Source organism: Catharus ustulatus, chromosome 2 (genome assembly GCF_009819885.2).
Source record: "Catharus ustulatus isolate bCatUst1 chromosome 2, bCatUst1.pri.v2, whole genome shotgun sequence".
Classification (NCBI taxonomy): domain Eukaryota; kingdom Metazoa; phylum Chordata; class Aves; order Passeriformes; family Turdidae; genus Catharus; species Catharus ustulatus.
The window spans coordinates 115,946,180-115,973,237 of record NC_046222.1 but is presented as its reverse complement, the minus strand read 5'-3'; the positions used below and the strand labels follow the sequence as shown (position 1 = coordinate 115,973,237).

General features: G+C 44.4%; 1 protein-coding gene across 1 annotated transcript; it reads right to left on the bottom strand.

Annotated features, from left to right (window-relative positions):
• Positions 1-7,074: 7,074 nt before the first annotated feature.
• On the bottom strand, positions 7,075-25,864 carry XK (X-linked Kx blood group). Its single transcript, XM_033052587.1, has 3 exons — positions 25,568-25,864; positions 17,304-17,566; positions 7,075-11,019 (listed from the first exon to the last, which is right to left on the bottom strand). Exons 1-3 carry the CDS (start codon positions 25,810-25,812, stop codon positions 10,193-10,195), a joined length of 1,335 nt encoding a protein of 444 aa, XP_032908478.1. The 5' UTR covers positions 25,813-25,864; the 3' UTR covers positions 7,075-10,192.
• Positions 25,865-27,058: the final 1,194 nt, after the last annotated feature.

Here is a 27,058-nt window from a genome sequence, read left to right as displayed (position 1 = left end):
ATTGGCCCAGGAGGTTTCTGGCAGGCTACAGACCCAGAAGGGGCTGATCTTGGATCAGCACAACAGTTGCAAAGTCTGAGGTCCTACTGACAGCCTGAATACAGATCACAAAACAGAGTATATTTCAGCTGCCCCCAGCCTAGCAATTATCAAGTGCAGGAGCTGATCTCACTGCCTGACCTCAAGAGGAAGGGCAGAGGTGCTGGGCCCTTCCACAGCAGCTGAGTTCTGGTGCTCCCTGATGCTCGTGAGTTTTCTGTTAACTCGGAAAGGGACATGATAAGCACAGCAAACTTTGCCTGTTGCTGCAAGTGACACATTTGAGTAGAAATGATACCAAAACCACCCACGCATCACCCCTGATTTAATTCTGATTGTTTCACCTTCTAAATGAATGAGACTTTTTGTTATTACAAAAACCTGAATGTTTTATACTTTGTACTAATTTCGAAAATGTATCCTGTACAAGAAAAACAATGTTGTCAGCTGTGTATGAATTATGTAGGAGTGTGAAACTGAAGTATGGAAAAAATTACATGCTATCTCACTCTGTTTATAAAATTTGTTTCAAGCTACTTGATTACACAGAGCATTTTTCATCCTTCCTCGTGCTGAAAAATTCAGTGAACACTGATCCTTTTGCAGCATGGCAGTATTTCAAAAGTATTTATGTCTCAGGGTTCTTCCTTTCCTTGCAATAACTTTACTTCATAGTTCAGGTATTAATTTAGCTCCTCTCCTGCTCTGCACAACAGTGGTCTGTGTATTGCTGCCAGGTGTTTGCAATAGGCCTAGGGGTTTCACACATTCCCCAAAGAGGGACAATGAAAAATTCTGCAAGTAAAAACCCCAAAAGAGAGAGTGATGTGAAGAATAGAGTGAGAGATCTAGCTCCTCCTTCTCATGCAGCACGGGGAAAGCTAAGTAGAGACCTTGATTAACCTCTTTTTATTTTGTAGCCTGAAGTCTTTATTTTGAAGGTTGTGCAATCACTGTTTACCAACCTTCCCTTGATTCTACACCAAAGAAGAAGCAAACAAGGGATTTGTCAAGCTGTCTTCCCTGAAAACACTCTTCACACACAGCCTGGGGCGCTCAGTCTGTGCACTTGCCGTCACTCCAGGGAATGACATGACATGTCTGAAACTTCTGCGCTTTCTGTTTCATTTATAAAATAAATGATTCCAAGCTGAGAGAGTAGTAAAGGGGATAGATATAAGCCAGGGAAAAGCACGTCAATGAAACTCCAATAAGGACTGGAGATCCTTCTAGGTCCTTGCTTTCCACTGTAACTCCCAACGCAATTCCCTGCTCCAGTCTTTTGCAGAGAGATCCATGCTCTGTATTAAAAAAATATGCATGTGTGATTCAGATACTGTTTGCCACACCAGTGTTGGCTTGAAGTCAAGCAGCACCACCACAAAACAGGCCAGAATGGCTGCACACTGCTGTGTTACTGGAAGGAACACTGCCAGCAACAGGTAGTACAGACAGAAATTTCATTTCATTAAGCAGTCAATATTTTCTGGGAAGAGCTGCACTAAAGCAGGGACAGCATAACCTCCCATGCATAAAGGCAGAGATAAAATTACCCTGCCTTTGCATAGGACTGAGACAGAGGGAGCCCAGATGGCATCCTTTGGGCAGGGTACCAGCTTTATTATCTGCTGATGTGGAACACAACCTTCATGTATTTGCAAGGCTTCCCTTCCCAGGGCTGCAGACCCACTTCGCTTACACGTGCTGGTGATGGCTCAGGGTAACTTTTCTCTGCCTGGAGAGAGGGACTCCACCAGCGATTTCCCACTCAAGAAGACATCTGGAAAGGTGTGGCAGAGGCAGTCTGTCCGTGCCCGTGTCGGTGGCTCAGCAGCCCCGCGGTGCCACCCGCTGGCAGCGCTGGCTCCGCACCGCTCCCGGGGAAGGAGCCGGAATCCTGCTCGCTCTGCCCGGACCTTCCCTCCGAATGCACCTGCCCTCGTGTCTCTTGTCCTGCTGCATCCCTGCTCAAAAACATGTTCCTGCTTCTCCCTCTCTCTTGCAGCGCCGGGCTGTCAAATCCCATTTCTAATTACAGCTCCCGATCACAGTCTGGGAAAGGACTTCCAGAGATCATTAGCTCACTTCCGTTCTTCCTAATAGGATCTGCTGCAGCTGTATTACTCCTGGCACAGGTTTGCATCCCCATTCCACAGCCAGAAATGAAGGAGGTGCCTCCCAGCCTGCTAGAGCTGTGCTGTGGCAGCTCATGCCCATGGTACCAGCATAACCCCACATCCATACAGGTGTTCCAGCACCCCCTTCGTGCCCAGGAACAGCCCCCAGGTGTGAACACCTCAGTGCCCAAACCCTGCAATACAGGCTAACACCACAGGTCTTACAATGCTGCAGTTGTCTTGTGAAATACAAAGCAGGGCTGTGATAATTCCTTTGCTCCCTCCCGATCCTCGGTGCGGAGGTGTGGGGGTGACCCAGCTCTGCCAGCAGATGACTGTCCACAACCAGACACCTGACAGACACAGCCCTGGTTTTATGTTCATTTTCAGTAATATCAGTAGAGAGAACACTGAGGAATGATGTCATGTTTAATGGACCTGTCTAACCAAGACAACAGGATACAATAAATTATGGCACCAAGGAAGAGACTTTAAAATTATGCTTTAGCTAGATTACTCAAAGAGAGTTCATCCCTGTGCCAAGATTCAGCATGAAGCCTATATGATGCTAAATCACACCTAAATTGCCTCTTATTATAGAATAACACTGTGCCTGCCACACAATTGCTGGATTTATATGTTTCCCTCTACTCATTTGTCTTAATAAAGCCTTTTTTACTTCTGGATTTTCCCTGATAACTTGGGACATTTGCCTGAGACTATCTCATAAACCCCTATCTGGCTTTAGTTACACTCCAGAGAAGTTTGGAAGAATCCATCCATCTCTTTGGGAAGCTCAATGAAGACACAAGTGTCACATAATTTGGGCTTTGAACTGTGATTAATTTCTTCCAGGTTAAATTACCACTGGATGTGTAGTTACTAAAGCCTCCTGTTGCAAGACTGTTTACAGCAGTTCATTCATATGCACAACCCCTTTCCTCTTGGTACCCATTTTTGGCATTTCCAGAGAAATCACTATGAAAAACAAAATTTCAATGAGTGGGTTAGATAAGGGACTAAAATTTACATAATATTATTTATTCATTTGCTTTCTTGTATTGATGACTTCTTGAGTTTTGATGGTTTAATCCTATTCTGCTGCCTTCACTGCTCAGGCTTTCATGGGAGCAGCAATAGGCTGGAGGTACCTCATTTCTTCCTCAGCTGGATTTAGAGATCCTCTCACAGTTTTCTGCCAAAGCTCAAGGAGCTGTGCCCACCTCAATCAAACCAGAGCTGTTGACTGCTAATTTTCCTTTGCATTAAGGGACACAGTGTCATCTCACTGAGACTTTTGCTACCTGGCAGGGAGAGTCTGCCTAATCATACTCCAATCTTGTGTCAGCACTTTTTCTCCCCATACAAATACACTCCTACACAAGCTAAAATTGTATTTAGTTATCTATTATACTAGAACTTCTTTTGAATGAGTAATACACTTAAGACTATAAACAATTTGCTGGTTCTAATTTTAGATCTCCCAGCAGTAAAACTTCCCTTTCCCTAGTGATTTTTTTTTTCTTTTCTTGCTTGAAGGACAGCTGCTCACTTGCTACTGTGCTCTGGGAAGAGCAGTGATGTGTGGGTTATTAAGATAGTAGCTTAAACACATCAGCCCTTGACTGCCAAAGGACACTATGTGGCAAGTGATTGGTAGTTGATGGCTAATGGATTCCTGCTTGGTGCCCTTGGGGGCTTCCATTGCGCTTTGGGCCAATGGTAAATTATGGTGAAGAGTCAGCTGTCACTGGTATTTGAGTTGTCTGATGAGTTAATGCTACAGCACACTGCAGCCTTCCCTGAGTTTCCCTTACCATCAGTCCTCACAGCACAACACCAAATCCTTGCTGTGGCCCACATTTCACAGCTAGGCAGAAGTAATTTTTCACTTATTACATTCCTTGCCTGTTCCCACCTGATAATCTGTCTCCTGCAAAGTTTTCCCTTCCACTTTCCTCTGAATCTGAGGAAGGTTGGCTCATTTCTGATCCATACAGCCAAATCACCATGAACAAGGCTTAGCACAGGAAGTGTCCCAGGTTTCTCCAATCAATTATCTTTTATCTTTCTGTAAAGAACAGAAGGGTTTTTTTCTGCACATCACATCTTATCAGCTGATGAAGAAAAAAAGATCAAAGCAGGAACCATTCAGCTACCAGGTGGTTTAAAAACTACCTGACATATTGCATGGTTCATTGTTTTTCTTCCCATGCATAAGAAAGGTGGAATTGTGTAAGCAAACTGCACGTAAGATGTCAGTGGTAACATTTCTGCTCTGACCATTAGCATTGAAATTGCCTATTTGTGCTCAGATGCAGAATCAGACTAATGTGTGTACTACAATATGTGCCATACATAAAATACACATATAATTACATATTTCTATATTTATATGTACAAATACATATATTATACATATAATTAAGGCTGCTGGTATTAAAGTAGTCAAACAAAAAAGATAGACAATGATTTTTTTAACATGATGCTGTGTCCCAGATCAGGACAAACTTCACAGTTTCTGCCTCACTGTACGTGAATTCCTTTCTAGGGTTTTCTTTATGCCTCTACAAGAGCATCAGGGGAGGAATCTAGGCTTTCCCTAAGTGCAACATGTTTGTGAGTTGCCACACACATTTCTATAGGTTACCAGTGCCTTTTTTTTTCCCATAAAATATTTCTTTTTCTCCTGTTTGGTATTTTTTCTTCTTGTTGGTTAAAAATAAGAAGGACAGAGAAGACCATAATAAACATGATGAAAAAAAGTTTAAACCCCTAATTATTGCACTTTTGTAGGGCTCTCTTACTTTCCTTGTAGCTCCAAAACTCCAAAGAAGCTACTTCTTTTAGAAAATTCTATTTCCCCACTAAATTTTTTTTAAATGACACCTGGATGCTTTTGAGCTACTGAACTGCCCACCATTATTAAAATATTTTAAATGGCAATGAAGTATTGATGCATTCCATGAGTTCAGCCCTTTTCATTGCCAGGAATTTTTGGCTCCAAAAGAGCAGCCCTATTGAAAAATTTGGCTGAGCATTACACGGTGCCTTGTTTCCCAATTTCTATTTCAAATGACCCCCATGAAGCCGCAGAGAGGGAGGAGGAGTAGCCAGGACACACATTCTGAAGAATGTAACTGGTGCTGTGAGGGGCCAGCAATGCAGAACTGAAGCAAACACAAGCACCTCTCTTCTGTATGCTGTCAAGTCCAGCACACAACCTACTCCATTTACAAGAACTGCAAATCCACGCATAAATACCACAAAAAGCAGTGCTGGCACCTCGTCTGTAAGGAGCTGTGCTGGTTTTGACATTTACTTCCCTCTCTAGAAGGCAGATGTGAATTAATCTTCACCTTGACTACCCCTGGCATCGCTCTCCATCTAAATCTGCTCCCCATCATTTTCCAGAAAGTGTCTGTGGCTGATTAAAGCTCTGTACTGACAGGGCACATTAATCAGATGAAACAAGTAGCTGATGAGAGACATCTCAGAAGTTAAAATATGTAACATTTATCTGCTGTCATTTTGTGTGCTCTGTCAAAATAGGAATTTCAGCAATTATGAACATGAAGGCACATACCCTATTTAAGACAGGCTGTTTCTAGTTCATTAAATCAATCAGGTCTCACCTTCAAGGCCAAAAAGTTACAACTGTGATGTTATTTCAGAAGGATCTCAGTAAGCAATATCCAACAAATTAACATCCATCCTCTGCTTAGGTGTGCTGGTCTTTGCACACCTAATGCTAGTCTGTGATTAGAGGCCTTCACACACAGATGCATTCACATCCAAATTTCCCAGCTGAAAAGCAAAATTTTCATACCTGAATACAGACATTCATCATTTCCATAAAACTTTATTGCTGTGGCAAGAGGTTTTCCTTGTAACTGCATGTAATTAAAAAAACCCCAAAAAACTCAAAAAAAAAAAACCCCCAAAAAACCCCCCAAAAAACCCCCAGAAAAAAACCAAAAAAAAAAAAAAAGAGAGAGAAAACAGTCCTTTTTTTTTTCCAGGACATGAAGTTGACACTTACCTTTCATTCAGGTCCAATTTTGGGGCAACCCCAAGACCTAACAGTTTTATTATACAGTTTTTTCTTGGTCAGTAGGAAATTACATAATCTTTAATACATCTTACTTTTCAAGTCTTCTGTCTCTGGTAAATCAAACTTACCATCTTTGCCATATGTTCATGTTTCTGTGATAATTCCTGAGTGAGTTGAGGCACTCACCACAACTTCATTTTAAAATACAAGATTATAAGTACTATGATGTCTGGCTTGCAAACATCTGAGTTCAAACCCAGTGTCAATCACCACCAGGACTTCTAAAATCTTTTCTCAATGCTCATGTAAGTGATGTATACAATTACAACTTGTTGCAATGTATCCATTTACACTCATATTTAAAAGACATGTGTCTATTTTATCTATTTAAATTTAGAAACACATGTATTGCAAAGTTTTTGTGTGTTTCTATCCCTTCACAAAAGTCCTCAGCATTGATTTTGCCAGATACTTCCAGGGTCAGATATAAGTATATGGTAAATCCAGATGAGGGTGAAACAAGTGTGCAGAAAATAAATTAAAATATTCTTTATAAGGTACCGATTTCCTCCCAGTTCTCCAGGTAAACCAGTAAATATTCTCACACTGTCAATGAACAACTTATATTAATCTTGTTCCATACAACACTGGTCTCTTAAACTGGCCACCTCTTAAAAAATGCTCTGCTAAACAGCAATGGAATTGTGGGGATAAAGAGATCCTAAATCAATCACAGATTAATTCTTCTGTCAGGTCTTCTTGAAAACATTTCTGCTGCTGTGTGGTGACAGATGACAGTATACTCTGTTACCTTCACTCTGGATTTCTTGAAAGCAGCACACTAAGAATTGATACCAACACAACTTGAGGGATACTTTCAATGTTTTAATTTGTGTTGTTTTACAAGTATGAAAGAAAACCCATGTGTCAGATCTTGCATACTCTTACACACACAAATAACCCTTGCTGAGCCATCCTTTGTGTGACTCAAGACTATTCAAAAGAGTATAGTTTTCAGCAGCAGCTCTAAACCCTTCCATGGAACACACAGACCCTCCAACATTCATAGAGGAGAGTAAAATCCCAGTGAACTTTCAGCAAGAGATCACTCATTCATACACAGACTTTGTCCTCTCCACGCAGCCACTGGGTGTGTGCTGGTAACACCATCTAGACTGTCATTATCTGGAGAAAAACTGCCTCTCAGCTTTACAGCATACTTCAGAAAAACCAGCTGTTCCCTTAAAACCCTGGGCTAACATACATGGCTCTGTGTCTCCATGCCTCCCTCCCACACCTTTCTACCAGCAGTGGCAGCACAGCTGGATAAACCCCTCAGAGCAGCCACGCTGCAGGCTGGGCTCCACCGCGGGCCACAGTGACACCAGGCACTGCACAGGCAACAGCCCCTCGTGCTGGTGGAGTGCTTGAACTGTTTTTGGTTATTCTGCACAACTAAGGCAAAACCACAGGACAGTAATAGAATCCATATAAATTAGTTTTTTCCCCCCTCTCATTACAGTGATTTAAATATTCAGCTCCCTATGCATGCACTTCAGGAGACTGATATAAAAATAAGAAGTAATATGGCACACACTCTAAACAGGCATATACAGTAGTCTGTGAGGTTTAATACTACTCACTGTGTATTCATCCTGGGCTCCTGGCTCTGTAACTCTCCTACATTGTTACTTTACTGCAGCACCAGCGTTTCACTGTAGCACCAACCTGGCTGAGGTTTGTGAAGCTTTCACTGTTTCCAAATGGCACAATCACAACTGCACCACCACTTCCAGTGTACAAACTCTGCTTTAAGCTCTCTCTTTAGATATGAACTATTTCTACATATGAAGTTACTTCTAGTATTTTCCCCAAAGACTAACATTTCAAACCTTGCAACATCTCTACACAGGCAGCCACTGTAATTCCCTGATTATTGATATTGATGAGTGTCCAGCTACAAAGACAGACACTCAGTTTTGGCTAATAACATCAGAAAATTTGAGCCTGTGGGCTGAACTCTAAACATTTGGAAGAAAGGGTTAATTCTCCCTTCCTTCCTTAACTCGCTACTGAAAAAGAAAAAACAATAGTCTTTTACATCTAGAAAAGCACAGAGAAATACTACACTGTACGTTTACATACAAAGGTACAGAGAAATGCAGTCGTGTCTTCAAGGAGTCACTTCGCTATTCTATTTTCCTCAGTAAAATTAGAATGAAGGTGTTTGGTGTCTTCCCCAGATATGAGGTACATTCCCATGGCAAAACCAGGCCAAAAAAATCCCATTACCACCCACAAATAATTTAATGACATTAACATACACATACCATATACAGACACATATTAAGTAAAATGAAAACATAACTCCATAATAAAACTGAAATACAAATACATTCATTTACAGTAAATAAAACAATAAAAGCAAGTTATGTCTTTGCAGCACTGCAGGTGACCCCAGACCTGAGTTTTAGACACTCCTAAAACAATTATGATGATATCATCCCTATTAAGAGCTTCACATCCTGCATGATGACAGAATGGAAGCTAAGCTTCAGACACTGGGAGATGCTTTGGGTCATCAATTATTTGTTTCCATGAGCAGCCATAACATGTAACACACAAAAGAAATATTAGGAAGGTGCTAAGCAAACAAAGTGCAAAAAAGTTTTCACTTAATTTGTGAAAATACACACAGGTTTGTGTAATTTCACTAAATTCTTGGCTGTTCATCTGCTAAAGCTTTCTCAGAAAATTGTAAAATACCGAAACACTTTTATTTGTGATGATGTATTGCTGAGAACAAAAAGTCAATGACTTCCATTTTCTCATTCAGACTTCAGGGTTGTGATACTTCTGAGGTAAAGAAGTCAGAGGGTTTTGAATTAATGGTGTGAAACTAATCATAACAAATCACAGCTCAAAAAGAAGGAACCAGTGTCTTCTATCCCAGCACAAAAAGTCAATGAGCTGCCCATTTGATGCACTACCAAGCCCCTGACAATCAGGGTAGTGCTCATCTCTCTAACTTCAGCCATCTAAGAGGAAGATGGATAGTCTGAACTAATTGTGAAGGCATCTGGTTAACACTGAATAACAGGTCTCCACAGTGATTCATATCACCTACATTTTGAGGTGGGGTGAGTCACTCCCCAGAGATGTGCACTGGAGAGCACCTACACGACTGGTACATACTGTCTGCCCAGCCTCTAGATATTTACACAAAGTGAACACCACCCTGACACCAGAACATCACAAAGTGTTAAAGAAATGATAATGAAAGAAAAATGAGGTATTCCAGAACATCACAACTAATGTGTTAAATTTAATTCCCTTACTAACAAGCAGTAAACATGAAGGGTGAAACAGTGCAAAGCCAATAACCCCTCTGTCCATCCTCAGTAACAGTCACATTTCCATCTCAGTGCTGGCTAATTGGCTGTTTCATGGCAACCCAGACTACAGTGCATTGTGCAAGTCCAATTCTTCTACCTCTGAGAGAAGTATTATCTTATTACACTGATTAGAGTGTAAAATAGTCTACAATTTGATCAAAGCAGACCACACCTACAGTCCATGCATAGTCCAGGTCTAAGCTCTGTTTCCATGCTAGGGTGGCATGCCATGGGCCATCCTATCTGAAATAAAATTCATTGCCTTCCATGCTGAGACTTCCTGAGTAAGATGAGCATCAGGACAGTTTCTAATTGATGTCTTCCATAAAGACTTAAAATAAGCATGTGACAATAAACCTATGTGCAAAAAGGCTCTGAAATAGAAACCTACAAACAATTGCTCTCCGTACACACACACGGACACAAATACTCATACACTGTTCTCCACAAAAACAGGCATGTCAGTCATCATGCAGTGCTACACCTGTAAGAAAATCCTACCCACAAGACACAATGTCTAAGATACACAATGTTCCCAGCAGGTGATCTGCCACCTTCCAAAGGCACCTACTTTGCTTCCAGTTGTACTAGGCATTGGAAGAAGCACTTTGATGAATATTCCTGTTCTGAGGATCTGTTGTCTTGCTACTGCCCCGTGCCTCATCAGTATTTCCACGAGATTTCATCGCCATCTTGCCTTTCAGTAGAGTAGATTTTTGATGTTGGCAAATAAAGTAGAGGATGTTGAAACAGGATAGCAAAGCTTCAGTAATGCTGGAGGAGAAAAGCTTTTTGCACGGGTGACAGTACTGGTAGAACACCAACATGAAGAAGATGCCCATGCAGTAACCTATCAGGAGCTGCAGGAACAACAGTGGGGCACAGACATACAGGTAGAAGTCTGTTCTGTAAACGTACCACATCAGCAGGAGGAAGGCGTTCTCCATCAGCCGCACGATGTAGTACACGGTCATCTGGTACCAGTTCTGGGATTTGCTAATCAGGTCAGGGTCACTGAGCTCCACCTGCGCTGCTGACCAGCAGAACATGTTAATGCCAGCGTACAGCAGCGTGAGGAGGCACAGCACGATGGTGGTGCCCAGCCTGCTCAATTCCTTCTCGATGTTCTCAGGAAACGGCGACTTGCTAAGCCAGAATTGAATCCATGGGTAGAAGAAGAAACATAAGAAATTCAGGAGCACGACGAGGAAAACCCAGACTCGAAGGACTGAACCGAAAAGCACCAACACGGCGACCCGGGTGGCGATCTCAAAGCTCCTCCACATGAATATGCACAGGTAGGCAGTAGGCTTCACACGCACATCGTAATCGTCGTACTTGATCTTAATAGCCAGGATGTTGCAGCGTAAGGCGCCGTAAACAATGGACAGGAGAGAGAGCACCATAAAAATACCTACAGAGAGAAAACACAAATCAGGACCTTCAGCTTAGCAGCAGACAGGGGAGTGCAGGGGCAGTTATTGTCACTCCCAGCAGGAACACAGGACAGACATTCCCAGCCTGTACTTGTGTGAAGAAAATCAACTCCACCCATGTCAAACTCAGCACGTTACTCTAATCCTACCTCCTGTTTTGGTCCCCATTTGATACTTATTCAAGTAGCTAGCAAGAAAAAGAAGGCACTTAGCAGTTACAAGTGTCTCTCCTCCCCCTGCCAAGGGCTGTTCATGCACCGGCTGTCCCTGGTAATTTCACAGCTCAGTCATAAGAGTATCCAACTTGCTCCCAAACTCTTGCAGTACTCCACAAGGCACAGGGCGGCAACTCCCTTCCCATGCAGATGAAAAACTGCAAAATAGAAGCTGAAACTTTGGAGTAACTTGGACATGCAGATAACTTTATGCTTGTGAAGTTCTGTGTCAAAGCAAATCACAAAAAAGGTGTGTGATACAGCTCAAAACTGAAAGCTGAAGGAATTCAAACCCAGCACTGTCCACATTATCTCTGACTGTGTAAAGATTTACAGTAATTTCACGAATACAAGCCGCACCAATTTGACCAAAATTTTGGTGGAAACCCGGAAGTGCGGCTAATATTCCGGGGCGGCTAATCTATTAACAAAATTCTAAAAGCTGCCAACACGGAAGTGAGAGCCCGCGGCAGCCCCAAGCCAAGCTGGAGCCCGGCCGGCCCCGGCAGAGGTGGGAAAGCCTGGCAGAGGTGGGGCCAGCAGTGTGGGGGGCGGGCGGCAGAGCCTGAGCCAGCAGGGCGGGGCAGGGGGGCGGCAGAGCCCGGGCCAGCATGGCGGGGGAGCCCGGGAGAACTGGGGCTAGCAGTGCAGGGGAGCATGGCAGAAGCAGGAAGGCCGGCGGGTGGGGCTGCCTGGCAGCGGGGGAAGCCCAGCATAATCGGGGCCAGCAGCGTGGGGGAGCCCGGCGGTGCGGGGGCCTGCAGTGCCGGCCAGGGCGAGGAAACGCGGCGGCGGTGCAGACGGGAGGGGGCGGCCGGCGAGCCTGGTGGCGGCGGCGGCAGCCCTGCCGGCGGGGCGAGCGAAAGCGCCGCCGCTCGCGAAAGCGCCGCCGCTCGCTGAGCCAAAGCGCCGCCGCTCGCCAAAGCGCCGCCGCTCGCCGAGCGAAAGCGCCGCCGCTCGCCAAAGCGCCGCCGCTCGCCGAGCCAAAGCGCCGCCGCTCGCCAAAGCGCCGCCGCTCGCCGAGCCAAAGCGCCGCCGCTCGCCAAAGCGCCGCCGCTCGCCAAAGCGCCGCCGCTCGCCGAGCCAAAGCGCCGCCGCTCGCCAAAGCGCCGCCGCTCGCCGAGCCAAAGCGCCGCCGCCCGCCGAGCCAAAGCGCCGCCGCTCGCCAAAGCGCCGCCGCTCGCCAAAGCGGCGCGGGGCGGGCGCGGCGCGGGGCGGGCGCGGCGCTCGCGAGGCGCGGCGCGGGGCGAGCGAAAGCGGCAGCGGGGCGGGCGGCGAGCCCGGCGGCGGCAGCCCTGCCAGCCGGGCGAGCGAACGCGGCAGCGGGGCGGTGCTGACCGGAGAGGGGGGCCAGCGAGCCCGGCGGCGGCGGCAGCACCACCCGGCCAGCCCCGCCGAGCCGTGGCGCTGAGCTGGGCCACCCGGCCCCGTCGGCAACCATGAGCGGGCCGAGCCTTCCTGGCCCCGCCCCGAGCCAGTAAAGCCCGCTATGCCGCGATCCTGTTACTAATTGGCCAATTTGTGAAAGCTGCGCACGGATTCTCGCGACGAACGAAAGTGCGGCTAATATTCGGGGTGCGGCTTATCTATTGACAAAGACAGCAACATTGTCGAGGCACCGGGGGTGCGGCTTATAATCCGTGCGGCTTGTATTCGTGAAACTACTGTACTCTCCTGCCGGCACTGTGTTCTCCTATACATCAATTTTATTTATACACCCATCTGTATCATGCATTTAAAAAAACACTACTAAAAATGCCATTAAATTCAGATAAATTTTCTGTACCTCCCACCTACCCAGAATTCCTGAAAGGAAGTTTTCACATTTAAATTTTGCAGAAAAGTGAAAGCAGAGACCAGATGTCACTTGGCACTGCAGGAGCATCCTGTCTTGCCATATTAAGAAGGTACAAATGTACATGAATACACAGAAAATAAAAGAAGTACTAACTGCCCACATGTTTTTTAGTATTTGCATACACAATTATATAAAGATTTATTCATAATTTTTACCAACAGGCTGAATAGCTGATATTGCATCAGATAAAATAATCAGAGTTGGGAATCCTTAATTATGTCAATTACATTATCACTGCTTAGCAACCCGTGTTTTCTGCAGTCTTCAATTAGTTTGTGTGCCAATATCCTACAAATAAACTGGACTCCCTGTTTTGCTATAGCTATATGGCCAAAATTATCAGGGTTTGAGTTTTTTCGCTAATTATAAGTCACTAACTTCTAAGCAATCCTTTGGAAGAAACAAGTGTATTTTAAGATCTCTAACAACTTTCTAAGAGAATTTTCTCTATCACTTCAGCTAATCTCTTTTCTATTATGAGTCACAAAAATCTCTGAATTATTTTGGAAAACAATTAAGTCTTTATATGTCATTTTCTAGGGCACTCAGTAAGGCAAAAGGTGCTTACCATTTTTTATGGCAATTTTGTACGTGTCAGTTTGGTGGCGCATATATTATCTGCAAATGTTTATGTCGAAATTGTTACTAGATAGTCAGTAGTTTTTAAACATCCTTCTTACAGCATTGAATAATGTCTCCAATAATGACTTAAAATAAGCCTGTGACAATAAACCTATGTGCAAAAAGGCACACGGAGCTGGGCATTTTTAAATGTTATGTCTTAGAAAAACATCACCTGCAAGCAGAAGAGCAGGTGAGCTCAGTCAAGAATATTGCTTGATGTCCTATGGCTTTTTACAAAATCTTTCCTGTAGTTTTGAGCTGTGAAAGAACATAAATTCCAGCAGCTAATGAAACAAAAGAATATTCTCAGAGGTAAAGGAACATAGACATACCCACCGGGGACTGAGTGCTGCTGTGCTGGAACTCTGCTTGCTTTCTGCTTTGACAAGCTGAAACATTGATCTTATTCCCCAATATCACTTTAGGAAACCTTTATTAATCTCAAATCTATCTTACAAATTCAAACCTTCAAAAGAGGCACTTGTCCATTGACAGAAAACAGGTCATGCTGACTCTGGTTTAATACACTAGTCCAGTCCTACTCCTTTCCTAAAAGCTCATTATTATCAGCAAACCTTCAGTTCAAACATAACTTTTAACTCTGTGAGAAAGATGGTTTGAAGCAACCACAAAGGGAAATATGAGAGGGTAATACTGTTGCTTTTACTCATCATGAGCAGACAAACAAATGTAAATTCAAAAGGCAAAGGATCTTCCCCTGGAACACTTCCAAATCCTCTAAGAGTCCTTATAAAGGTGGCATTTCTCTTCTTCCTTCCTCCTCCCTAAAGGCTGTCTTTTTCTGACAAACCAGAGGTGGACACTCACAGAGTCATCCAAGGAGGCTGATTTACTTTGTTGTGTTTTGTTATTACATCTGAAGTCCTTTCAAGACCTAGTCCTTCTCACTTCAGAAACCACTAGGAGAGTGATTCTGCTCTAGATGAGCTACCTCACAAGAACCACTGAAATATATTACAGATACTATAGTTATATGTATATAAAACAGAACTAGCACTCAGATCAGGCTAATACATATGGGCTGTGTTACATCCAACATTTTTACACTTTTCATGATAAACAGTCACCAAAGCTTTGTGTCGCTCATCACTAACTTCAAGAGTTGGTCCTGCTTTCGGCTGTCTTAACCTTATGTGCTTGGCAGACTGTGAACTGACAGTTTTGAAGAATGCCAGACACTGGCAATAATCCAGGAGAAAACATCCAGAGAAATCATGAACACCATGAAATACACAAGAAACACACAGCATGGCTCTGGCTGACAAAGGGCTAGGCAAACATGCAGGCTCTTTTCAGAAGTGTTCAAGCCAACACTGGAGGCAATAAGGAGTTTCAAACAGATTTGAAAGGGACAAGCCATATCCCCAGCATGATAGCAAACAGCTTCAGGTTCTCAGGTGATACTGACCTCACTACCCCTTAACAAGTAGAATTCACACATAATGACAGGGTATGTAGGAATCCAGAAAATTACAGACTGATGAGCAGACAAGACAAAACATGGCGAAATCAAAATACAAGAAAAGAGTAAGTATAATAGATGCTAATGGAAGAGAGCCACAATTTGGAGGACCAGTGAAAGAAGCTGAAGTCATCTGAAATGTGGAATAAGAACTGGGTTGGCTGGATAAAGAGACTGTAGAAAGTTTCAGTATAGCAGCAGCTAAGATACACACAACAAGAATATGGTTAGGACTCTTGTTTTTCTGATGATTGAGCTCTAACAGACATTGACACAGTTCCTAGCACTTTTTTTTTCTTTGCATTTCTGTATTTTAGAAATACAGCTGTATGGAGAGGCTCCTGGGAAGCATGAAATAACTGCTGCATTTGCAAGTGGATTCACCAAACTCTGTGGTGAGCCAGCTTATCTCTGGCCATTTCACCCAAGAAATGTCACTTACCAGTTTGTGATTACAACTTATCTCAGCAGTGACTGAAAAAGATAGAAGCAAAAGAGCATGGCAAATGATTATTAAATATGCAATTCTCTGATCATCTGGAACACAGGTGTTCTCTTTGAAAATCATGACCAGTAAGGTCAAAAGTAATGAAAGACAATAAAAAGGTGATCTTTCTCAAGTAAATGCCATTTACAGCAAAGTGACTGGAGATTTGGCTAGTTGAACCATTTGGCAAAGGATTCAATCATGTTGTCCCTCTCCCACATCACAAATGCCATGGTTATTTGAAGCACCTACCCTAGTTATGAAGAACTCAGGAACTGGAAGGAGTAATGTCTTCCAAGAAACTACTGCTATGATGTTCTGGTTTTGGCTGGGGTAGGGTTAATTTTTTCCTAGTAGCTGGTACAGTGCTGAGTTTGGATTCAGTATGAGAATAATGTTGATAACACACTGTTTTAGTTGTTGCTCAGCAGTGCTTTAAGTCAAGGACTTTTCAGTTTCCCATGCTCTGTCAGGCAAGAAGTACACAAGAAGCTGTGAAGAAACACAGCCAGAACAGATGATCCAAACTATCCAGAGGGATATTCCAAACTCTTGGTATCATGCTCAGTGTATTAACTGGGGGGAGTTTTCTGGGAGGGGCTGGTTGGTGCTGGGTGATGGTTTGTGCATCATTTTACTTTCTAGGGCTTTATTCTTCTCCCTCTCTCTCCCTCTGTCCCCTTCATTACTACTACTATTTTTATCATTATGATGATTATTATGATTATGAGTATTATGATATAATATTTTACTTTATTTTAATTATTGACTTGTCACCTTAGCCTCAGCCTCCATACCTGTGAAGCTGCTATAGATCCTCTCAGGGCCTTAGAGATACAAAAAGAGCTATTTAGTGTTTCAGTGGGAATGCACCATAAAGTTCACAGAGGTGCCAAAGTCCTTTCCTACATTGAAAAGTTGTTTGTCCCATGACCAGCTAGAGATGGTCCTCCATTTAGCAGTGAGCCAGAAAACCAAGAACCTATCATGGAAGCAAGATGCAGAGTCCCACAGTAAAAGAGATGTGTCCTGGTAAGTCCATGTTGTGCAGCACTGCTTGGTGAAGGTTTAACAGTTTGGGTCTAGAGATGAGACGACCACAGTTGCATAGCAGCTTACTGAGACCTCCCTTTTGATTCCAGAATCAGTTTGGCACAAGTAAAGACAGTTCATGGCCTCAGTTCATATTTAAAACTGCATTCCTGAAAGTACACTTTCCCTAAGGCAGCAAGACAAAACATGCTCTGCATGTACACTATCCCAATGAATTTTCCAGAAAGTTTGCTCAAAAACCAAAATGGAACAGAGGTAATTTTTTCTTCTTCTTCATGAAGACAGCTCAGTCCTTCCAGCTGCCTCCCTCTCATATCATAATGGTCACTTTATCAAATCAGTGTTTTTATAGCAACCCAAGTGTGCTAGAGAAGGTATCATAGTCTAAAACACGATGATATAAACTTAAAAGCAACATCACCACCAAAAGCTATCAGGGAGATGAAACCCATTGCAGAATGCTTGGCTTTTTTGCAGGGCAGCTATAACTGACTGCCCTCCCACCCAAACACCAAAAAGGTCATAACAACAGCTCTACCTACTTCTGGCAACTGTGACCTCCTGCTGCAGGATGCAGATGTAGAGCTGGAGCGTGAGCTGGGGTGCTGAGCCGAGGAACGCCTGGATCACAGAGGCCCTGCTGAACGCAGACCTGTGTGTGCGCAGCTTGCCTTCAGCCTGTCCCACTTCCTTCTCAATTTCCTCTGAGTACCCATCCTTGGGCATCTGCCTCTTCTTTGTGATGCTGACATAGGGTTCTTCAACTCTTTCAGCACTGAAGTAAATGTAAAAGGCTTCCACACACCTACAAGCAAACAAGCAGATAGAGTAACAAGGAAAAAGGAAAGAATGAAAGGTCTCCCCACTGCCTGGTATTTGAAGCAATCACATACTAAGTCCTAAGCCATTTTTTCATAGAGCAAAGTCTGAGGTTTTCTCCTCCTGGTAAACTTGGAATATGACAGATTTCATTCTCTAAAACATAAACTATGTATTACTAGAGGGCAAGAACCTGGCAGTGCCCTTTGGGCTGCTTGTAGCACTCAGACTTGGGAGGAGGTTTAATTATTTTCTATGAGATGCCCTTGCTCTCTGGTATGCCATTAAAATCCTTAAACTGCTCATCCACTACAAGGATGCCAAATCCAGGACCCAAACTGGAAATGTGTTCTTCAGATTCTCATGTCTTTTTCTTCTTGTCATCCATACATCTGCGACATGCTAACGGGACATGGCAATAAACCTACTTTTCATACCTTTGTCTTAAAACATCTGAAGAGAGAAGCTCAGGGTACAAACAGGTGTACACGCCTCAAAACTTTTCCAAGCCACGGTTCAAAATACCAATAACATGCCATAGCAGTGAATAGGAGCAGTTTTGAGCCTCACAACCCTTGAAATGAACTTTTTTTAAAAAAGGCACAAGAATAGGAGCTTTAGTTCTTAAGTGTGCTTACATTTACTGTACTGTTAAAGAAATATTAAATATAATCTCACAAAAAAGATTCTAAGTAAGAAGATGCAGTGTTTCCAGTTGCTTCAGCTCCTCGTACTTTAAACACAGTGGGAGCCAAACCCTCTTGTTTATACAGGTCTAAATTACTGCCCACTGACTCCCAAACTGGTGCCAGCACATACACTTCTACTCATAAACAACATTTTGTTGTACTATTTGCTGTCTTTACCCACACACAGAGACAAATCCATACATTTGGGAGGAAATAGAAAAGGCTGTCTCCAGAAAATGCTGTAGCAACCAGGACAATCTGGTTCCTGGAGTATTAAAGAAGATAACAGCCCCAGAAAGATATCTGCAAGGAAAGAACAGTTTCTGCAACTTCCTTCCAATGACTGTTTTTAAATTGAAAACTTTATGAAAACTATTCTAAGAGAACTGCTTGGGTATGAAGGTGACAAGGGCACTCTTGGGCATCAAGCAGGACCCAAAACACACAGGGAAATATTCACCCTTGTCTGGGAAGTAATAACAAGCAAGGAACAACATAAGAACAGGTGAAATCATGAGATGAGGGGGAAGGGAGAAGAAAGAAAAAAATTACTTCTGTTTATTTTAATAAACTTTACTTCATTTTTCCCTCTAACTGGATCACTAGCAAGTTTCAACCACTCTAGATGAAGAGCAGTTTTGGGATTGTGCAGTACTATTCCTGATTCAGTAGGCTTCAGCCATCATTATGACTAAAGCTATTCAACATTCCTGCTGCTCTGGACGCTCCATTGACAGAGGTGACTTTCTGTCTTACCCTCATTAATCTTTTCACTCCCCGCCAATCTTGTTCCACATGAAAGAATTCATACAGCCAAAAATAAAGTGTGAAAAATTAATAAAGCACTGTGGCTTTATGAAGCCAGCATACATTCTGAAACCAACAGATTGATTTTATTCCAAAAAGAAAGATCCCAGACCATTTTTGTCTCGTTTAGAATTCACAGCCATGCATTCACCCTGAATGCATGAGGGCAAGTCTGAGTATATTATGGAAAACTGGATCTCAGCATCAGGCTCTGAACTCTTGCCATGTGTGATTAGAATTATAGTCTAGGGACCCATCTAAAAAATATGTAGTGATCCCATTAAAGAGATGAGTTTTATGAGACTACTAACAATAGTAAACATTATAATCAACTAAACATTGAGTTTTGGAGCAAGCATTTGATTTTTATTTATTATCTGGATATTAAGTAGCAGTATATTGCTTGTGATGGGGATGTTTTGTCCATACAGAAAAGCAAACATAATGTGAAATGGTCTGATGAGCAAACCCTAGAGCCAAATGGGGCTTTTACCACTACAACAGAGTAATAAAAAATGCTATATGCAAGCATTCAGATTACATTGGTAATGACACTCATTTTCTCCCAGGCCCTGCCAGTCCCATGCAAGAGTGTTTCTGGAAGTCAAGCCTTCTGGGAAAAATAATAAATGCACTCAGGATTCCAGCTGGTGCCACTGCCCAAGCAACTGTTTCAAACAGGAGCAGAACAGCAGTTGACACACTAGAAAGATCAAGCACCAATCTAAAATTTAAGGAACAGAGTGTGGGAGGGGCACAGGCACTTGAATAACCATGCAGGTGAGAGGGGTCCAGAACTGCGATGAAGAACCAATGCAGATCATGTTGCTGTATCAGATTATGACTGTCTGTGAAGTATGTGCTGAGGGGTTGGGCATCTTGTCTTTAAATGAACTATCTGGCTTGCTCTTTTTTAGCACAAAACACAGCTAAGAGACAATGCAAGAAGGGGATTGCTTCATGGCAGCTTTCCCCCACAGTTACAAGCTCCTGCAGCAGAGTGAATTCCGCAGAAGCCCTCATTGCTGCCCTGCTCCAGAGGGACAGGAGTGAGATCCCAACTTCTGCACATTCCACCTCCTTCAAGATCCCTTCACATGCTACCAAGAGCAGAAGGCAAGCAGCTGGCTGTCTCTGCTGCATGTAAGGCACTGGCAACCATAGCACAGGCTCTGAGGGAACTAAAATTGCTCTGAGGAAAAAGAGTCAGATCTACTTTCTACAGCGAAAGTTTAGAGGTAAGAAAAGGATGGTGCCATATCTTGGCAGAAAGTAGAGCCATACTTTTTCAGGGATCCTGATGGTGCCCACAAAGAGTGATTCAGCTGCAACACATTTGTCTTCTGCACAGTAAGTAGGAGGAATAATCCTACCCTCATATGCTTGCTAGGAGTGAGCACCTCATTTCCTCGTTCAATCATGGATGCGTGGGATTGGAACACAGGCAAAATAATGGTGGTGTGAAGAGGGAGAAGGCAATGAAAACAGGGAACTTTCCACACTCAACCAGCACTCCAAGAACAAATGGCTATTTGAGACCTGTCCATGCACACCCTCTATAAATGTATACAAGCAGATTTCTCTAATACTTACATTTTACTAATTCCTTCTCTTTAGAGAAGTGTGCAGAAGACTTTTCCATCCTGCAGATTTACTTACCTGCATCAGGCAAAGATCTGTTCCTCACTCACTGTTCTACCTGTTACCTGCACTGACTTTCTGTTCACCTCACCATGGACACCTAACACATCTGCTCAAGAATAAGGAAAGAAAATACCCTGAAGAGAATCTTGACATATTTTCCCATCCAGAAAAGAGGTAGGCACATCAACAACTGTAAAGTTTAGAGCTAGCAGGATGTCCTACAGTGAGGTCTGCTGATGAAGTCCTACAAGGAAGGGAAGTTTTTAGACTTGCTCTATTTTGAAATATTAAGCAGGTCACTAGCAAAGAGAGATTACACACAAGAGACAAAGGTTTCTGCACAATGTCACTGAAGCAGTATCTGCACCATTAGAGCTTATTTGATTTCCAGCTGCAGAATTAATGCCCAAAACATGAATGATTGCAAAAAAAATGGGGTTTTTGTTTTTTCTTTTTTTTTACTTCCTGCAGCTCACAGAATCAAACTTTGGCCATAACAGCAGCTCCTCTGGCAGTTTGATGCAAGCTTCCTCCTGCATCTGTTGTGCTGCTATCTAGATGGTACATAGAGACATGTAATTGTTTCTCCTCATGCCTTGAGAAACAAAGCCTGATCTCATTAAAAAAAATAAAAGTCTATTGTTTATAGCCTTGTCCTATTATAACCTGAGGAAAACAGTCATTAGTGTTCTATATAGGGGGCCTGTTATATTTACTGAAGATGTTTTTTGCAAGGGTTCATCCTTCTGCTGACCCAGCCCTCCCCTGATTGCATCTCCTCACACAGAACAGGTTGGGCTCACACTGCACTAACAGAGCACTGAGGAACAGATTTCCAAAGACACCTGCAGTCACTCAAACTTCCCTCTCCACGAAGTTGGTACCAGAAGGAAGCACTGCCAGGTTTACAACAGCTAGTTTTGATGATGCCACTTCAGTACAGTCTTCATTAAATCAGGTGGGAGGGAACCCCAGCATCCAGCACACACATGGTCCCAACACCACCAACACCCCCAGTGTGTGACTGTAAGCCCCAACTGGCCAAGGCAGTTTGTTGGAAATCTGCACTTCAGCTCTTGATCTTTTTATTACTTGAAGAATTGAAAAGGGCAAGCAAGTTAACTGGAAGTTCTGTGGTGCCTATAATGAAGGGTAAGAACAAAAGGGGGCTCAGGGGCAACATTATCGCTCTCTACAACTCCTCAGGAGGCTGTAATGAGGTGGGGATCAGCCTCTTCAAGAGACAGGACAAGAAGAAATGACCTAAAGTTGGTCCAGGGGGGGTTCAGGTGGATATTAGTAAAGATTTTTTCACTGAAAGGCAGCCAGATATTGGAATAAGCTGCCCAGAGAAGTGGTGATTACACCACTTAATGCCTAGAAATGCTCAAAAGGCAAGTGGACGTGGCATTCATGGACATGGTTCAGTGGTGAACACAGTGGTGCTGGGTTATCAGTTGAACTCAGTGATCTTAGAGGTCTTTTCCAAGCTAAACAGCTCCCTGATTCTCTGAGGGGTTATTTATACTTTGAAGAAATCCTTAAGTGTAGAGCAATACACCAGCAAAACGACATCCAGTAATTATGCATTGGAATTGTAGCAGCGCTTAAAATCTCAAGATGACCTTGGTGCTACAAGTGCCATCAAAAGGAAGGGAACAAAGAGACAGGCCCTAGCACAGGAGCAGCCTGAGCCAAAAGATCATCATGACCTTCCCTAGAGAAAAGGTAAAAGTAATAATCCTCTCAATGACACTGGCTACTGTTTAAAGTATTTTTTTCTGTTATAATTTACTTATTGTGGTAAAAGAATCTTCCCAAAAGCAACCCAAAACCCCGAAAGCAAACCTACCCAAATACATCTTCTAAGCATCCAGACACGTTACTGCACTCATAAGGAGTGGCACTGACCTGAAATGCTGCAGGAATCCCCCATGATGCCCAGAAACCTGCAGTCATTTTGCTCCAGCCAAGTCTCTGCAGAGCCTCTGGCATGCCTGCATCCTAAGGATCACAGCCAGGCCACTCAGGGAGATAGGAATTTTGCTCTACAAATTGCTCCAAATTTATAAACTCCTAGGGAGTGGGAGAAGAAATTAAAAAAGGGTACATTAACAGTACACCAAAAAGGGTGCAATTAAAAAAGGGTACATTAACAGTACACCAAAAGTCCTCTCCAGGAAGAGGGATGCTTCCTAATTTTAGTCCTTCCAGTGGCAGCAGCAGGACAGCGAGTGCCTCCCGAACAGGTGGGGTGTGGGTGTTTGGGGAAGGTGGTGGCATGCAAGAAGGTTCTGTGAGAGAAAGTACTTTTTCCCCATCGCTCAGATGATTCAAAACAGGCTGAATCATTTGGCTTGCAAGGCTAAATACCCTCCTTCCCTGCCAAGATATTTCCAAAACCCCAGATTTAAAGGGTTTTTTTAAGGAAAAAAAAAAGAAGAGGAAAAAAAATCTAGTCTTTAAAGATCATGGGCTGATGGTAAAGCAGTGCACTGATATCCAAGTATTTAAGTCTGAACAGAGAAATCCTGACTATTCTGTATCATACCATATCAAACAGAGATAGTTAAAAAGTTGGTGTTAAGTTTCTTTTAAAGCCAGCCAAAGCTGCCAGCCCTCTGTTATACAGCATGTCATCATACACAGCCTCAAGGTTCTTAAATGTTTCATTCCCATCCACAAGCAGACAGAGCTTGGGGAAGCTCTGCTGTCTGTGTCCTATTTGACCTAATTTGACCCAGCCCTCCCTAAGCAGCCCTGGGCAGTGCTAGTGAGGCACAAGAGTCCCAGCAGGGAGGATGGAGCCAGGCTTCACACAAGGGAAGCAGATAATTGAGAGCAGCAGGATTCTCTGGAGCAAAGGAGCAGAGGTTTGACTACAAGGATGGAGTAAAATGTCTCCAAGGACAATGGTCCTTTTCAGCTTACAAAAAATTAAAGCCCCAGTGCAGTGATAATACAACCAGAAGATACTTTGCCTTCCAGCTACCACCAGAGCCTTGTGTGTATGCCAGTCCACACAGGGTAGAAAACTTCCTGTGCAAAGCAGGGAAAGGGAAGCTATGTTGTGTGCTGAAAATACAACAATATTTACAATGCAGAGCTATATCTGACAGGAAGCAGTTTCCTCTTCTGACAGATACAGAAATCTTTAGTTGCAGGAAGGCAAGGAAGGAAAAAAAATCCAAAATCTTTTACTGTCTTGGATCACTCTGCCTTCCCAGACTTTTGTGCTGTATCCTACTAACTGACATATTTCCCTAAAAGTAAAGAGAAGTTGCCTTGTATTAAACTTTTAATTTGTAGAGTCCTTCCAGCCCTTAGCAGAAAATAAGTTTTTCAGGTAGCAGTACTACCCTATTCAATTAGTAATTATAATTCCAGTTCTCCTTGGTTTAGAGAGAGGTCAACATACATCACTTTGTCATACCTAAATGATGCCATGGGGGACTAGGGCACAAGCATGCTGCAGCACATCCAGAACATCTTCAAACCTCCTGGAAATGCTAAGTTTGTAAATCTTTCAGAAAGGAAGAAGTGCAGAGTTGGCAACACACTAGAAAAGAGGAGAGGGCTTCCATATGCTCACTGGTTTTACAGCAGTGACTGCAGCTGGGAGCTCACCAGAGAGCAGGAACTGCGGTTCTGCACAAGATAAGATTTGTGTTGCAAACAGCAAACTTGATGCTGGGAAACAAACAGAAAGTCAAGTCATGCTTGGTGCTTGAGGTCAAAATATAAATCTATGTTTCTTTCATGTAATTAAAAAGAAAATGCTTCCATTTCTTCTTGTTGCTCGAATCCTTTGTCTGCTTCTTCACACATTCTAGTTTGACATTATTCTCTCCCTGTCTGATCTCAAGAAATTGATTTAGATTGACAAAAGTCACGTACTTAATCTTTGATAGTTTCTTTCTCTTTGGTTCCACTCTTCTATTCCAACAATGTAGAAGGATATTGTTGTTAGCTATTAGAAAATCAGAGCTCTTTAAGAACTGTTAAGCCATAACTTAAACATCTTTAAAATATTAACAAAGCAAACAAAAAATCCATGCACGGTTACAGAAGAAGTTAATGTTTTTGAAGTGTAAGATATTTTGTAACACCCAAAGTGCTCACCTTTCTTACTGTGAACAAATCTGTCTTTTACACACTGTCCAGGAATTTCAAAAAGTTGGTGATAGTTTCTTCTAGCCTCTACTACAGACATACTGCATTTAATTCCCTTCCTTTTTAAACAAAAAAATTTGAATATAAATTTAAAATGAATGCCCCCAAGTAACATTCTGTCTTGGAGTTGCACACTGCTGTAACTTTTCATCTAAGTATTTTGACTTTTTTTTCCTAAGGGTATTTTCAGTGAGACATTGAACTGGAATAGAAAAAGCTCCAGAGCAATTTGCATCAGGAATATCACGTTTGTAAAGAAAAGAGACTAGAGCAGCACTGATGTTCCAAGACGCACGGATGGGATGGGTACTACCGTTGTGCTAAACTCGCAACCGAGTGAGGAATGTCCCGTTCTCTCTGCGAAGTGATCTGAGAGCAAAGCGCTGTGGCTGAGGCAGCAGCGAACAGACACAACCATCTGCAAGAAGCCGCCGCGATGGGAACCCAGCGCACAGCGGGACGCGGAGGGGCTCTGGCGGCTCCCGCGGAGGGTGGAGGGGAGGGGAAAGGGCTGAGCCGCATTCCCAGGGGTCACCCGCAGGTGTGCCCGGGGCATTCCCGCAGCTGCGGCAGACGCGGCTCCCGGCGGTGCCGAGCCGAGCCGAGCGGAGCGGCCCCGCCCGCTCCGGGCGGCCCCGGCCCCGGCCCGCTGAAGGCGGCGCGGACTCACCGACCTGACGAGCGGCCCCAGCTGCAGCAGGTGCAGCAGCAGCACCAGCGGGCGGTCGCGGCTCACGTCGCGGTGGATGAAGTGAAGGCTGAGCTGCACCAGCACGCAGGGCAAGAGGGCGAAGAGCAGCGTCAGCACCCGCCACATGTCGTCCCCCTCATCGTGGTACCCCGCGCTCAGGCACAGCGCGGCCGCCGTCTCGGACACGAAGAGGACGAGGGAGATGAGGACGGAGCCCGGGAATTTCATCGCCGCGTCCGCCTCAGCCCGACCCGCCCTGCCGCCGCCGACGCGCACCAGGGCCCGGTCCCCGCCAGAGGGAGCGCCGCGCACAGCGCCGGCCCGCGGCCTCTGCGGGCTGGGGCCGGGGCCCATCCTGACCCGCCCTGGACCCTCCCTGCCGCTGGAGCCTGCCCGGGGCTCGGCCCTGCCCGCGCTGGGAGCCGAGGAAGGTTCCCCGGCCGTGCGCGGGGAGCTCCCCCTCACCGTGTCCCCCTCAGCCGCCAGACAGAGCCGAGCTGAGGGGGTTGGTGGGAAGGGGCGAGCCGTGCCCCTCAGCCCCTCAGGGCGCTGTCAGCCTGGGGACAGCACACCGCCCCCGGAGCGCTTCGGTTACAAAGGACAACAGCACCGGGGCACTGAGTGCAGGCTTTCCTCAAACACCTCCAGGGACTGTGACTCCACCACTTCCCTGGGCAGCCCGTTCCAGTGTCTGATCGTCCTTTCTCTTAAGAAATTCTTCCTGATGTCCAAGCTAAACCTTCCCCGGTGCAGCTAAGATCATGCCCTCTACTCCTTATCACTGTTTGCCTGTGAGAAGAGACCGACCCCCAACCTGGCTACGCCCTCCTGTCAGGGACTGGTAGAGAGTGATAAAATAGAGATCAGAAAGGAAGAGGCAAGGGCAAAGTTTGTACCAGAAAGAAAATAACCCTGTGCAACAATAAAGGCTGAGATGATTAAATAAATAAACAAACCCCACAACAAAACCAAGCAAACAAAAGGCAGGAAAAGAGCTGTGAGTGCAGGGAGCCTCCCCTGATGCCCCCAGCTCAGACCCGCCGATCAGGGCAGTGTGGCAGTGTCAGAGGTGCCCTTTTAGCACATTGCCTCTCCCCTTGCTTGCCAGACCTTTTCTTTCAAAGGTTCCTTGGGCTGCAGAACCCTCAGCTGTGACAGCAGCTGTTGACATCCAGCATCTGCCTGCTGTCCCTGGGCCTTTCCCCCTCACCAGCAGGATCCTTTCTCCCTCACCACCAAAATTCTGGAGTCCTTCTGGAGGCGTGTACGGTCACCCCAGCAGGATCAGTGATGCCTGCATGGATAAGCAGCACAAGGTGACAGCCTAAGGAAAAGACAAGCCTTTGTAGTCCCTCCATGAAATCCTGAACCTGAGCACCTGGCAAGAAAAAAGCTGAGGGACTAAGCCAGGCTGGCAGATGGTGCCTATGTCCTGCACAGGAGTCCCCAGTCATCACTTCTCCCCTCCTCTTGG